Source organism: Gymnodraco acuticeps, unplaced genomic scaffold (assembly GCF_902827175.1).
Source record: "Gymnodraco acuticeps unplaced genomic scaffold, fGymAcu1.1, whole genome shotgun sequence".
In the NCBI taxonomy this organism is placed as follows: domain Eukaryota; kingdom Metazoa; phylum Chordata; class Actinopteri; order Perciformes; family Bathydraconidae; genus Gymnodraco; species Gymnodraco acuticeps.
The window spans coordinates 775,620-791,733 of NW_022991375.1; the positions used below are offsets into that span (position 1 = coordinate 775,620).

Consider the following 16,114-nt stretch of genomic DNA (forward strand, 5'->3'; position numbering starts at 1 on the left):
CCTTTCACCTTTTAAAACTTTTAAGACCTCGGTTTCGACCAAACACTCAATTCAGGAGTGGGATAAAGTCGCCCAGAAGTAACTGATCACAGGTCAGATGTGCGCGTTCCCTTTACGAGTAAGATTTGAAGCATAGGGAGGTCATACTGATCCTTGATCTGCGACTGGGGAAAACTTCAGTGCAGATCTTTGTGTTGACTGCATTACCCATAAGCCAAATCACTGTCGAGAGCAGGACCAATGGGGAAGGGACAGTAGTGACATCATGGAGGGGACTAGGAAGTTTTCACGGGAGCGTAGGAATTTTCTTGATTCCACTTTGATGCACTCCCAATTAAGAAAATACTCCCTTTTATAATCTTGAGGCTTTGTAACCTTCTGTCCTTCTTTACTCCCTGAAATCCCCCCCAAATAGACACACCTTCCCCCCGTCACACAAATACATAGGCTATCATTCTTAGTAAGGTTTTTTTTTCTCATTTTCTTGTGACAATACCGGCAACATGCTTCAAATCTTCATTTTGGCAAACCACAAATAAATTAAAACACAAACATTCATAGAACACAATGTGACATTTAGAGGACGCTTCGGAATAAAAGAAATATACATACAATACATAACCCAAAAAAGAAACAAAAAGACCAATAAAAGAGAAGCATTTGCATTTTTTGTTTTTTCCCATATTTTTTCTTGCTTTTCTTGAAAAAAGATATACAGTAGCTAGCTACCAATCACATATCACATGCAGATATAATACAACATAATCAGTTCACCCAGTTAGTGTCTGCAAACTACCAATCTAACCTATATCACAAAAGTATTCTCTTGAAACCAGCAAACACTCAGCATTTTGAGATATTTTGTCATAATAATAATTCAGTTTACAGTTTTCTCCGCTGACAAGCAGAGAGATCACTATACCATCGACCCTGAAATGACTAGCCAAATTCAAAGAGGACTAACACGCGCTCGTACATGATCACATACCAGATGGTGTGTTTTTTAGTCTTTTGCCTTTTCTTTTCACGATTGGAGGTTGTAACACACATATTTGCTCGCACATGCTCTCACACACATTTGTTATTGACCACAGACACGACACATGAAAACGTAGCGTGGCGCGATCCAAAGGCGACATGCTGGCAACGTTTTGGCCTGCTGAGAGCCGAAGGGTATAGAGATGCTCCTAAAAACCCTGAACCACCCTCCCCCCAAAAATAGGGCAGGAGTGACAAAATGTCAGCGGGAGGTTTGACATCCTCCATCTTTCTCCTCTCAGTGGCTCTTCTCTAATGACGCTCGGCTGAAATGTCAGACCAATTAGCAGCTCTCCCTCTGACATTTAACTGGCAGATAGACAAACAAACACACGAGGACGGACAGATAGTCTGTGGCTAGTGGAGGCCAGATTGGTTGAGACGGACGTTGCTGCAGCCTCAGAGTTTATATTAGTCATTTATAAAAGTCCTTTTTAAAGATTGAAACTCAGGAACGTGTCTCTTATGTAATCACAGAGCAACTAATATCTGTCTTCCGCCATTTTGCAAGCCACCTGACATTTCCACAAGCAGCCGGTAGTGATCAAAGGAAACGTGATTCCCTCCTCTCGGCTCTGCTCTTCTTCTGCCTTCAGTCTCTCCCTTTCAGCAGACATCAATCAGGCTGGCTAATTTAAAGCACCTTTCCATCCTCAGCGGCGCTAGAGCCTGTGTCCGTCTTCATTTCTGGGTGTTACTGTGTGTGTGTGTGTGTGTGTGTGTGTGTGTGTGTGTGTGTTGAGTGTGGGCGAGCTTACGTGTGTGTGTAGGTGTCTGACGCACAGCTAAACCTGCGTATATTCTACTGTCCTTTAAGTTCTTTACACGGATCGGAGAGACAGACGAGATATTCACGTGTTTACAGTACTAATAACCAGGAGCTGACATAGAAAGTGGAACAAGAAAGCGACGAGTACAAATTAAAAACAGCACTCCCTTTAGGCCTTAGTGTCATTCACAGTAAATCATATTCTTCTCTGTTTAAAGGGTTGTCTCCCTTGCTCACACACACATACACACACACAGAGGCATGGCCTTCAGCTGTACCATCTGGTATCTAAATCATGGGTATTACAGTCTTCTTCCTCTGCCACACACACACACACACACACACACACACACACACACACACAACACACACACACACACACACACACACACACACACACACACACAACACACACACACACAAACACACACACACACACACACACACACACACACACACACACACACACACACACACACACACACACACACACACACACACACACACACACACACACACACACACACACACACACACACACACACACACACACACACACACACACACACACACACACACACACACACACACACACAACACACACACACACACACACACACACACACACACACACACACACACACACACACAATAACATGAGTAGAGAGAGAAAGAAATAGAGGCGACTGACTGTCATTCTATTTATCATACATAGTCTCTGCATAAAGCAACATGTGACTTTTTCATTTCTCCATTAGAAATCAATATCCAATCTACACAACAATGAGCTCTAAATTTAGCCACGAGAGAATGAGAAACAAAAAGAAACAAAGTGAGCAAAGCAAGCTAAAGTAATAGAGAGAAAGAGCACAGCTCCATGTAAATTACAATCTTGTTGCATTGAACTGTGAGCAACGGCACAGTCGAAAAAAGGGGGGAATAAAGGGGCGAATGATTAAGTATAAACGCCAGCGCGCTGCCCATATATTAAACATTAACAGCTTCATTTATATGTAAATGACCTGACGGCTACAGAGAGAGACGGCGGGAAGTGACGCCGGTTCAGTGCTGTAGAGAAATAGGGAGCGAGGGATGGGATGAAGAGGACAGGAGAGGGGGATGAGTCTTCTTCATTCAGTAGTCTTTCACATGGGTGGAAAAGTCCACAGTAACCGATTTTTCCCGTACGTGCATGGGTGTGCGTTAGGACAAAAAAAAGAAATCCACGACAGTAACGCACACTCCTATGCATGTGCACACACTCCCAGTTGATGTCCAATGGAGTGAGAAACACACACACATACCTCCCTCACAGGTCTTTCCAAAATGGGGGAAAGAAGTATCTCCCTGGCAAGAGGGAGGGGAACGAAAGATGGTGGCGGTGTGTCTGCTCTCCGAGAGTTTTGTGGAGATAAGGGCAACACAAAAAAACAACCTCCAAAGATAATAACACAGACACACAAACCAAGAAGAAGAAAAAACTCTTAGAAGTGTAAAAGCAAAAGGTGAAGATGGGAGATTGTTGAGTTAGCGTGGTGTGTCATTTTGCGTGTCGGTGCTAGCTGGGGTTTTATCCGGCTAGCGCTTGGGGTTGGAGGGTCGGCGGACGCTCAGCCGTCGGACACAGGCGGAGACACCCAGCCGTACTTCTCGTGGGTCTTCACCAGGGACTTGAAGGTGGCCTCGGCTTCTTTACGGCTGAATGCTTTCTTGGATTTCCCTGCTTTCCTACATATACGCCCCTGTGAGAAAAGATAAAGGGGGAGGGATGAGAGGGAAATTAAGTTAGCATTTTGTGGAAAAGTACAAAATACAGAAGCAAGCTGTCCTCTACTGTCCAGAGAGTAAAGTAGCATACAGTTAGCTACTCAATCAATATTTCCTTATAACAGAGGTGTAGCTAACAATAAGGAAACCAAGGTTGTGTCTTTAATAGATGCAGGAATGATTCCTGTAACATGGATATGAGTTAGCATTTTAGTACTCCCGGTTTGCTCATCACAAAGCCAACATTTTTGAACGGGTTTTTGCTTAGATGCCTGAAATAAGGACACAAAATACGTAAGTAAGTAGTGTTGGTAAATACCCGAATCAAGAATGTCTGAAGCTTTTAAAAACAGGCGGATACAAACAAGTGGGTAAATAAGAAAACTCAATGTGATCAAGTCAAACATTAGCTGCCTTTGGCTTAGCAATTGTGGCAATGTAGTTTGTATGTACAGCATAAAACTAGCATAACGTTAGGTTTTTACCTCTGGTGATTGAATTCAAATCTCAACAGTTATATAAGCGGTGGTAATGTGGAGATTATCCAAAAAAATCATAAGCCAAGGAGCTTGTCTTTTTACTCAGGGACCCCTTGCAATGCTAACTGATGTTAACTATATGTGTGTCTCTCAGAAGGAAAACCTCCAAATACTGAATGAATTTCCACAAACAGGCCCTGAGCCAAAGTACAATTGATTCGATGTTGGCATTGATCTAAATCAAGGAAGCATCTCTGCCATTAAGTGATTCATGTATTTCTGCTTTCCTTAATTATGACATTAATAGAAATTGAGGCTTCATTCCAAATCTGAAGGTCGGTTTACCAGACAGCAAAAATCTAGAGCCTCCATGTGCAGAATTGTTGGGGTGACTGCAGCATCTATTTAAAGCTGCAATTAGTCATTATTGATTAACCTGCCGATAATGTTCCTGGTAAATCCACTAAATGTATGGCTTGTGGGAACAACTAGCCATCTCTATTATCTAAATGTCATGGTGACATCTGTATAGGTCTTAATTTGTGTGATTAACAGTCCAAAACCCAAATGTATTTAATGGACAATCATATAAAGTCATTACACCAAACACGCTGCTACCAGACATTTTCAACACAGTAGTTTTAAGTAGAAGGATATCCATTTTAAATGTTCACGTCTTTCTGCATAATGACATGACTTCCTGTGTCAAAAAGAAGAATATTTTGGGTGAAATTTAAGAAAAAGTATATCAAAATGTAATTTGACTGATCTGGATGTGCTATAAAAAGAAAGATGGCTTTGGTTGTCATGATTGGTCTTGTCAAAATCACAGACAATGTATATAAATTCAGAGACACAGCCCACAAGTGTGAATCGACTTGCTGGTGAATGCACGGCCGCAGGGGAAACGTTGACAAGACAAGTGGTCTGAATGCAGGCTGACCAGCATTAGATCAATGTTTAAAAGGCAGCGAACGGGCTTTTAAAATGTCACGTCCAATCACAAGCGAGAATAAAACCTCCACCACACCGGGCAATGGGGAGATAAGTGAAGACCCAGAAGCATCCACTGTGCTAAATGATGAAAGGCTTGTAAATATGACAGAAAATAAATATATGAATATGTAACCCTCAGTGTGAAAAGCATCTCACTCAGAGCACCGTGACATCTCACAATGAGACGTTTTCACCCAGGCACTACCTTGCTAAATCCCCTCCTCCCTACTTCACACACTGGAGCTAATAATAAGTGTGGGATGACAGGGGGGCAAAGAAAAATGGAGAAAAAAGGAGTGGGTGTGAGGATAAAGCTGCTTATTCTGTCGTTGCCAGCAGTGCCAAGTCTTCCCCTTAAGCAGAGTGTGTGGGAGGATGAATAGAAAAAGGAAACAACTGTCTTCACATAGAAACACTCAGACAGCCGTGACAGAGGTGTGATTCATATGAACGTCAAGACTGTTGAAGTACATTTATAGAAATCTACTCCGAATCACAGAAACATCACAATTCGGAGGATGGTTCTGACTGCACAGTATGTCTTTGGTAACTCTGCAGTTATAGTGATTCTTCTGTAGGACTGCAACTAAATGTTATTTCATTATAAATTAACCTGCCAATGATGTTTTGATGAATCATTTGGTCTAATTAAGTCCAATGTGATGTCTTTAATGTCTTGTTTGTCAATCCAACACCCAAAGATATACATTTAATATGATATTAAATAAGAGAAACACAGAAGATTTCCATATTTGAGGCATTTCAATTGTGTTTTCTGCCATTATCACATGAAAAAACACTGGGGGAAATTGAATTGGTTGTTCCAATTTAGAATGAAATAAATAAAAGATACAAATTATAGATATATTTATATAAACATAAGAAGTTAAAGTAAGAATGTGCAATAAAAAGATAAAATAAATACAAACACAAAAAGTTAAAGTTAAATGTCAAATAAAATATGACAAAATATGACAAAATATGTATATAAACACAAGAGGTTAAAGGTCAAATGTGCACATTGTACTACAATATATAACATGTTAAGAACTGACATTACAGTGGTGCATTAGTATTAATAAGGTATCAATGCAAGCTAAACATTGTTGGTAAATGTTTTTCTGTCGACTCATTTTTTCTCCTGACTATTCGCTCTACTTTGTTAGTACATCGTGTTTGTACCAGTTCTGTAACACTGCACCACTTCCCTCGACCTGGGACGTTTCTTGGCAGGAAAATAATGGCACTAAGGCCACTCCACTGAAACCAATACTAATGGAATTATGTTAGATGGTGAGCTCCTCTGCATGCTGCACTGCAGGTAAATACCCTCATATTGTCACACATCCACAATGTGCTCTTTTAATCCTGCAGCTAAACTTCCGTCCTGTTTTCCAGGAAGAAAACGCCGGATAAATGCATCCATTATCCCGCTGTAGAAGATCAGAGGGTCAACCACTGTTATGTAGTCTGGTACACAATGATGAACTTATAAAGTGGTTTCATTCTCCAGCTGCTGCGTAAAGATGTTGTTTGACATTTTAAGAAGTATATTACACAATTCTCATATCTGTATGTGAGGAAAATAAAGCTACAGCTGCGTTAGCTTAGCTTATAAAGACTGGAGATAGGTGGGAAAAGCTTGCTTGGCTCGGTCGAAAGGTAAGAAAAGTAGCCCCCATTAAACTCAAACTAATACAGTTATCATGTAGTCATCATCATCTTAGAGGCATGTTCTTATTTCTTAAGCTACAGAGAGATCAAATGGGAATTTGTCTCTAGGAAAATACTTTACTGTTTACTTTCAATGAAATGTTTCAATTCTGTCAACACCACAAACACAATATCTATTCACCCCCTGTGCTGGGTCTTGTCAGAAATCTCAGAGATGCTAGCTAAAAACCTGGACACGTTAAACCATTTACAACTAAATGGATTGGATGGTTGATCCAACAATAAAAACACATTATTTTCAAAGCAAATACAAACAAAATGGATGAACTATTTCATGGGCGTTCTTCTACAATTGTCTTGCAACACGTATCAATCATTAGCTCGTTAAATGCATACAGTCTTTTTAAAATGTACACCTGTTTACAGGAAACAACTAAGGTAATAAAAAAAGAGTGTGGTTTGGGTTATGATAACCACGGAAATGTAACGTGACTACTGAGAAAACATTAGGATTAAAACAACTGCTGCAGGGCAATACCTTCAACTTTTGTTTAGAAACTGAGAAAGACTAAATAAAATATTCAGGTGAAGGTTAGAGAGATTAGACAACTTTAGCTTTATAGCGACATTAGCTTAAGGATAGCATTGGTATTTGACTAAGCTTTTCCCTTTATCAGAGAGTTGATTACATTTTGCCTAGTAGCCAGTGTTTATTCTCTGCACCCATAACATCTGATGGATAATCAGTACGTCCTACTGCATACTGTCTCTGCTATTTTGGGTCAAAAGTGGTGCAAGGGATAAATGGAGATGAAGTGATAACGTTGAATGATCTGGAGATTAGGGTTACAGTTTCCATTCCTGTAGCAACACTGGCCTCGTTTCACTGCAGGGCTTAGCCACACTCAGTGTGTCTCTCTCAAACAGACACACATGTTTGAAGAGCTTGTCCTTTCCATTGGATTTTAATCAATATAAGGGCCTTGCTATAAACAAAGACAAGTGTATTTGATGCATGACATACTTCTAATGAAGTCAGACAACTTTAGAAAGGCAGGAGGCAATAATCTGGTTTCATCCATATTGTCTTCATTAATGCTTTTACACCATTGTATATATTGTAAATACACATTTGTACATATTTATTGCTGTTATATATTGTGGTACAACGTGCACATTTTTACATAAATGATTATGATAATAAAAAGGTTTTTATTCTATTTTATGTTATCTTATGTGCACATAATTTCCCCCAGGGATAAAAAAGGTTTTCTGACTTCTGTTTATATAAATATTTTATACTTTTTAATTTGATCTACGCATTCAACATTTGGACTTTAACTTATTTCCTTGAAATAAAAAGGTTTTATTCTATTGTATTTTATCTTTGTAGTTTTGTATTTTATTCTAAAACGGAGCAAAACTGTCCAAAAATCAAATTTCCTCCCTGGATAGTATTCTGATTTGATCTCACCTTTAGTAAAAAGACAATGAATTATTAGTGGAAGTTGATTTGCGCTGGAAACTAGAAAAAACGTTCCCTTTGTTTGGCAGGTTTTTCAATTGTGTTGAGAAAGTCAATGGAGGAGACTCATTCTCCTCCATTGACTCATTCAGGTAGATACATGCAGCGTTCCTCTGGGACTGGCCTTGAGTCCCAGAGCATTTTGAATGGAAAACAAACCAACTGGGTGTCACCATGAGGCACCATGAGGCGCTGCATGAAAACCTGCCCCTCCTGTGGCCTGTGTTACAGATTACTGAGGCTGACAGACAATGCACTTTGTTGGTTGGCTACCGTCGCAGAGCACTGGGGGAAAGCTGGGAGATGTTGTTCTCTTCTCAAAATCACAAGCAACGTATAACCATGTATATCTCCACATGCTGCCATTTGGTTACTGTCATTACCTTAAAATGGCGCCTGCTGCAATGGATATCGTTCAGGTAATTAGCAATTTTTTTTAGGTGCTAGCACAGTGTTAGAGGAAGGGAGTGTACCATTTTCTTTTTTTATCATTGAACAAATCGCAGAGAGCAACCTTTGTGTTTTTATTTCACATTGACTTGATTTTAATTTCACATTGATTTGTAACTATGAATGGAGCATGTGGCAGTAATATGCAATGATATTTTTGAATATTGCAATAACAATAACTTGCAATAAATACACTGATCTTGTAAACATCACCCAAACAAAATAGGTTATCTCTGTTTACTTCAAGTTTTTGTGTTTATGGTTAAATATATTGTTTGCTTGCATGATTTCTCAATGTGTTGTTGATGTAGTCTTAGCTAAAAGGGTACTTATTCTGAGTTTCCATTGAAATTCTTTTATGGAACAAATGTAACCTTTAACTTAAAACACGAAACTCAAATAAAAAAAGGATGACATTTTAAAGTCCCGTTTTCTACTGATACTTTTAACAATATCATAAAAGTAAAGGGGAAGAGAGAGTGTGTGAAAGAGGGGAACTACACTTCTAAATATGTGTATTGAAGCACACATTTCCCAGGAAGTCCACGTCTTCAACATGAAAAGATTAAATTGAGCATTAATTAGCGCCATTGTGGTCGCACACAAGAATGGCTCGGTGTGCCAAAGATGGACGGACAGAGTAATTAAAAATGTGTGTGTGTGTGTGTGTGTATTTAGCCGAGCGCCCCGGGCCTATACAGTGCCATGTCAGTGTTTATCTATTTCAGCTAAGCGCTCGCTCGTGGAGAGGTACACACTCGTGTAAAGTGGCTGCTGGGTAATCGTGTGAATGGAGATCAGTCAATGGGCAGAGGAGGGAAGGCCCCAGTGCATGCTGGGAAGCAGCTCTGTGGGCTAGAGGGTTGGGGCGGGATTACATAACCAAGGCATGTGCTTAACGGGGTAGAATAAACAAACAGGGATCAATGTCATCATCATCATCCTCATCAGATCATGAAGGAGCGCTGTGGATAGGATAACTCCACCGTGTTATTAATGTCTTATTTGTTGTTAGATGTTTAGTGTATCGTCTGCTGTCTGCACACTGTCAACAACACAATACTTTCATTCATCCTTGTGCAGTTACAATGAACTCCGATTAAGTGTAAGAAAAAAAGAAAACCCTAATCTCGGTTTTGGCTTCGACATTTTTTACAGAAAGTCTGCTTTTAAGAGGCATTGGGTAAAACACTATCCAGTTGCACTATGGGTAATGTAGGATCCAGTGTTTTTACAGGCTTAACCTATACTGGGGACAAAAAGTTGTGACATCTCAGTGTCTTTTCTTTCAATTCGGAAAATGTTTTAGTTTTGATCTTTCACTTGTGAGTCCCTACATTTGAAGAAATACCCCTTTAATCAGTTTTGATTAGAGTAACTGACAATCCATTTCATTATCATTGACTCTATCAATCATAGCGTTTATAATATTGATTGTTGAGTCAATGTAAAAAAGGACAAATGAAAGTTTCCAAAGCCCTAGAAACCCATAAAGTACTTTTTTTCTGAATTTCAGATTCAAATTGGGAAGAAGCAGCAATGTACAGTAACATTTAAGAAGGTTGGTACCGGCATATATTTGGGTTTTCTTCATCAACTATCACTATTATTCTTCATTTCCCAGCTGATGTCACACAACACAACTGAATTATACGCGATGAATGTCTAAAGACTGTAACTTACGTCAATATGAGCTCAAGAAAATGACAGTTTAAAGAAATGAATAGCAAAGAAATGTCTGCAAAAAAAAATCCAATTAGCCTTGCTTTCATAACATATCAAAAAGAATAACCAGGAGTACTAAACACTGCTTTACAGACAACAATTCAACAGAGATCAATTATCTGACTGTCACTATGAATAAACCTTCATCCAACAAGATGCCGCACAAAACAACAGTTTTTTCCAACAACCTGCATGGCACATGAGGCTTAAATTACTGTCATAAAAGATTCCATCGGGCCATCACCTTCAGTCCCTCCTTCCTGTCACCTCACCCTGTGTGATTGTGTGAGTGTTTCCCTCAGAGGTGAAGACACGTGGGAGTTACGTTGACTTTCCCTTCAACACTTTGTCACGGCGTGTATCCTCTCACACTAAAAATAGGCAGGGAGCTTCTAAACAAGCCACATCACTATTGTCACAGCAAACTGGTGCCCAAGGATGAATAAATATACTCTGTGTGTATGAAGGGTTAAATATAGCTCTGCGTCTGTCCTGATGAATGAGAGACGGGTGCATCTCCTGCTAAATTAGGACACAAGCTAGAGGGAACATATGCAAACGAGGCAAACAATGAGATAAAGAGCTGGACGCACACATACAAGCGCACACAGGAATAATTAATCAATATTGTTTCCATTAGCAATCTGGAGAGAGAAGACACTGCACCATAATTAGGGAGCACTGCAGAGCTGCTCATCTCCTCAAGCAGCAAATCAAGAAGAACACACCGAAACGAAAAAAAGGCGAGACGAGAGAGGAGCGAGAGAGAGAGAAGAGAAGAGAGAGAGAGAGAGAGAAGAGAGAGAAGAGAGAGAGAGAGAGAGAGAGAGGAGCGAGAGAGAGAGAAGATGAGAGAGAGGAGAGAGAGAGAGAGAGAGAGAGAGAAGAAGGAGAGAGAGAGAGAGAGGCAGAGAGAGAGAGAGAGAGACTCTCATCTAGCTCTCTCTCTCTCTCTCTCTCTCTCTCTCTCGCTCTCTCTCTCTCTTCTCTCTCTCTCTCTCTCTCTCTCTCTCTCTCTAATCTCTCTCTCTCTATCTCTCTCTCTCTATCTCTCTCTCTCTATATATATATATATATATATATATATGCATGACCTATCTTGGTTGATAGATGCCCTAAAGAGGACGTGGGACTAATGTTATCATCATCAGAGACAAATAAAGCATGAGGGTGGGGGGAGGGCAGGAGAATCCACTGACAGTTTACGTAAGGTCTCCTGCCACAGCGCCGTCATACTGCTGACGTCAGAGAGCGTCAGAGGGGCAGGCTCTACGGATGAGATGAATGTGATATGACTAAAGAGTGAGCCTTTCGAACAGTTTTAAAGAAAGGGTTTGGGATAGATATACCTTCTAATCCATTGAACGTAGACAGGCACATCATTAGAATTGCTTTGTACGCTGCACGCCTCACAATAATCAAAAAATGACAAACTGAGGTATGTGTTTCATTTATGAACTATATTGCATTATTTCTACATGTTTTGTTGATGTAGTCTTAATTAAAGGTGGTACCTATTCTGCTGTTCTATACATTTCAGTCTGCCAAAACACAACAGATTGCTTCCTCAATAAAAACAAATAAAAACAAAAAAATGTAATGGCTCAAATTGAACTTAACACATAGAACTCCTAATCAAAACCATTGGAGAGGTTATCATATGAGATGAACCCTGAGTTATTAAACCCAATTGCACCATACATGAAAGAGCAATGGTCCAGAGTTATAACTATGGGCATAAATATAACAGAATAAGGACTCACACATGAGTACCGCACTGGGTTGTTGCTGCTGCTGTTTTGTTGTTGTCGTTTTTTCTCCTCATCTGTTTTCGTTTGTGGGTTTTATTATGTTTAGTTGTTTTGTCCTAAATGTTTTGCTATTGTGTCACCTTGTAACAGGGTTAGAAAACTGTGATTCTCATCCAGTTGAGAAATAGAGAATCTATTCAGTGCTTTTGGAGATGCAGACATTTCCATGTGAAGTGCAGAGCTGCTGCAGTGCACTGAGGATGTGAAAAACAGATTTGACAGGATTACATAATCCAGTGAGTCTACATCAGGAAGCACTGCTGGTAGGTAGACTACCTGCTGTCTCTATAAAATCATCCGTCTTTCTATCCATCCAAGTGTTTTATTCCTCCTTTAGAATAATCTAGGAGTATACATATATTGTGAGACTGCATTAGATTGGGTTTGGAGACGGTTCCATTACACAGCAGAGGGTCTTCGTTGTCAAAGGATGCTGATTTATGGAAGCAATAAAAGGAGAGGAAACCGGGACTGCAGCGAAGAGCTGACATAAAGGACACGCTGAGGTTTGCTCCGCATGAAATGGCTGCCGTAAAGTCACATAAAGATTAATAATATTCACAATAATGAGTTTGCGGAAGGCAGAGGGGGAGGAGGAGACTACAGACCTATAGCACACATTGAGCAAATGCTAAAAATAGACTAAACAAAAATCAATGCATCCATTTCACTGAATGAGTTTCTGTTAAATTGATATTTGAATATAAATATGATGAGAAGACTACCTCTCATTGGGACATGTTTCCAATTGATTATGTACACAAATAAAATAAAACATCTTGAAATATAACTCCACTGGTGTTCAACAATGACACTTAATCAAGGAAATGATAGGAAATAGATGAGATTAACAAGAACATATTATCATATGTTTCAATCAAATTCTGCTTTAAACACCCTTATTAGACTAAAAGCCTCCACTTAATGCTGCACATGAGTATAGCATTATTATTACACATTAATTACGCATGACGTAAATGGCACTGGTAATACCCAGAGCGTGTCATGGCTGAAAATAGATGTACTTAACACGATTAACATGCTTGATACTTAATGATATTCCATGCCAGGACTCTCACCCCCCTCCCCCACAACACCCCTTCCTCCTCTCACCTGTCCTTTTACGAGACTCGCTGCAAACTGCCTCATCACCGCCTCCACCGTGTAGGCGCTGGACCATCCGCGGGGGGTCAACAGCTCCATGCATATGGCCCCTCCGTCCAGCACGTATCCGTTCTCCAACCGGGGCGTCAGGACGCGCATGAACGGTGGCGAGAAGGGGAAATTATCTGGAAAGGTGACGTTGAGCAGAATGAACTCGGTGCTGGTCTCCTTCATGTCCTGCCACAGCGCCGAGTCCTTGTCCACCTGGTGCAGCTTCACGTTCCAGTCGTACAGGTTGTCCTCCACCAGCTCCACCGTGATGAAGTTGTCCCCTAACCTCCGGATCTCCTGCAGCTCCTTCATCAGCCTGCGCGTTCGGACCTGGGTGCAGTGTTGCGGTGAGGCGCCAGCGGTGGTATCGAGGAGGAGGAGGCACTGGTGGTTTTTACTCCCACCTCCACCTCCTCCTCCTCCTCCTCCAGTCTGCTGCTTCTCCTTCGCATCCTTGCCCAGTTTATCCTTCCCGGACCCGGCCTTGTCCTTGCCCACCTGGTCCAGCTTTCTCGCCTTGATCTCCGGGGTGCTCAGGATGTTGTTGGTCTCGTTGGCGGTCTGACAGTGTTTGTTGGCGTTGTTTCTTCTGGTTCCCTCCCCTTCTGGTTGCCCTTTAGCGATCCCTGATGGTTTGCTTTGGGTCCTCGGTTTGTCCCGGTCGTGCAGGCGGATGAGACCGATCTTCCGCAGTAAGGTGGCCATACTTTTTATATAGATCTATCCTCCGTTCCCCCCGCACAGGGGCAAGAATCACCCTTAAAAAGTCGGGTCTCCTGCTCACAGAAGACCTTTTATCGATGCTGATTATTAACCTTGCTGTATCGCAATCCCCCCCACTGCAGCCTCAGGATCAACACAACCGGGGAGCAGGTTCCTCCTCAGTGCAGCATCTGGACACGACTCGACTGAAGAAAAAAACCAGTAAAACAACAAAAACAGGCGAGATTAAATGAATATTCTCTCACAGTTTGGTCGAAACAGATCACCCCCCCCCCCACATCATGACTGCAGTTGTTCGATGATCCATTACGCAGGATCGCGAAGGGGAAGTTATAATTATATTATAGGGAAATGTCAGGCAACGTGATTAAACGACAAGAAAAACAAAGAAGCAACCATGTAGCGACATTAAAGGTGGAAAAACCCATAATGCATCTGAAGCGTGTTAACAAATCGTACTAATGATTACAAGAGACACCTATAGGAAATGTATAGGAATCATACAGGCTATATTGCCAAGGACACTCTAAACAGGCTATTATATTATTATAGAGGATTTAAACCCAACAAATCCCAATGAATGCACGATATATTCACTTAAAGACTCATAAGAATATCATACATTATTCTTTATGGGTGCTCTTCCGCCCACACAGAACCAATATTAAACCAGCAGCCCATTGCTTACCATAGAGGGCTGAAACTCGAGGTAGCCTATGTCCGTTTTTTATATCCTTGTTGTGATAGACCGGACACCGATCCTCGTTGTGCGTAAAAAAGAAGAAGGAATGGCTCCTCCAGCATCCAGTTGGACCTGCCGTCGGTGGAGCTGCAGTGCGAGGAGAAGCAGAGCCTTTGATGTGTTCGCAGCTGCGGCAGCTCCAGCTTTAATGCAGCCGAGGACAAACCAGCCCCCGTTAATCCTCCTCAACCAGTCTGCTCTCACCGGAGAGGCGCTGCGACGACGGCCTTTCAAAATAAAAGCACTGACGTTATAGGTTACATTTTCAAGTTTCAAGGCTTTTATTGTCACGTGTGCTCGCATAGCTACAGTGTAGTTATGCCAATGCATCTTAGGTCACAGACAGTAAATAAGTAAATAAAATAAAATAGAATATAATAGAAACAGAATATAATAGAAACTGTGCAGAATAGTCTACAGTAATTGGAATATTGATATATGAGTTGCAAACAGATGAATGTTATGTATGTTCTTTCAAAAGTTCAGGTGTTTAACATTCAAGGAAAACCAAGCTCTGAAATGGGAACCAAATGTGTATTCGCTTAACATTTTACTTGAACTGTTACCTTTTGTTCTTTCTTTCTTTTGTATTTATTGTTTTACTCAGTATATTTACCTGTGTGATGTCAATGTTTTGTGTGTATATCATGTTTGATGTACAGTACACACATTTTCTTGAATAAAGGGGAAAATATGCTCGAAAATGGGGATGGGGATACAGTCCATGATATAGACTGATAACTGTTGTTTTCTGTAAACAATTATGATATTAGTGATAATGAAAATGATAGTGAAAAGATGTAACAAGCAACAAGATAACATTTGATTTATAACCGGGAACATTATGACAGGAATAGCTGATTGCAAAAAGGTTGGTTTAACACTGTACACATAAAACAATCAATCATTTCAATTAACAACAAGTCAACAGTTGATCAAATGTGTCCTAAAAAATGGTTCATTTCTAATCTGTAGTGAGTTTATTTCTAAAGGAAATTGCCTATTTAAATTAATCTAAAACCAGTTATTTTGGTAACATTATTTTTCTATTAAAAGGTGTTGCTCTCCATAAGCATTTTTTCATTTAGGGGCTTCATAAAGTACATTACTGGCCTGTGCAAGGAGCCAAATCTGTTCATGTAATATTGCTTTTATTTTGAAGTTTCATGGTGTATTTCCTGGTTTTTCTGGTTAACTGGCTTTGCTCTGTTTATCTGCACGAATACAGGCTGAGCAGAAATGCCAGAGGAATGTAAACTC

The 16,114-nt window shown here is 40.5% G+C and overlaps 1 protein-coding gene across 1 annotated transcript; it reads right to left on the reverse strand.

Annotated features, from left to right (window-relative positions):
* Window positions 1-2,361: 2,361 nt before the first annotated feature.
* On the reverse strand, window positions 2,362-15,067 carry ube2ql1 (ubiquitin-conjugating enzyme E2Q family-like 1). The gene is made up of 3 exons (XM_034240829.1): window positions 14,801-15,067; window positions 13,348-14,297; window positions 2,362-3,549 (listed from the first exon to the last, which is right to left on the reverse strand). The coding sequence occupies exons 2-3, from the start codon at window positions 14,092-14,094 to the stop codon at window positions 3,418-3,420; spliced, it is 879 nt and encodes a 292-aa protein (XP_034096720.1). The 5' UTR covers window positions 14,095-14,297; window positions 14,801-15,067; the 3' UTR covers window positions 2,362-3,417.
* Between the last annotated feature and the right edge of the window lie 1,047 nt (window positions 15,068-16,114).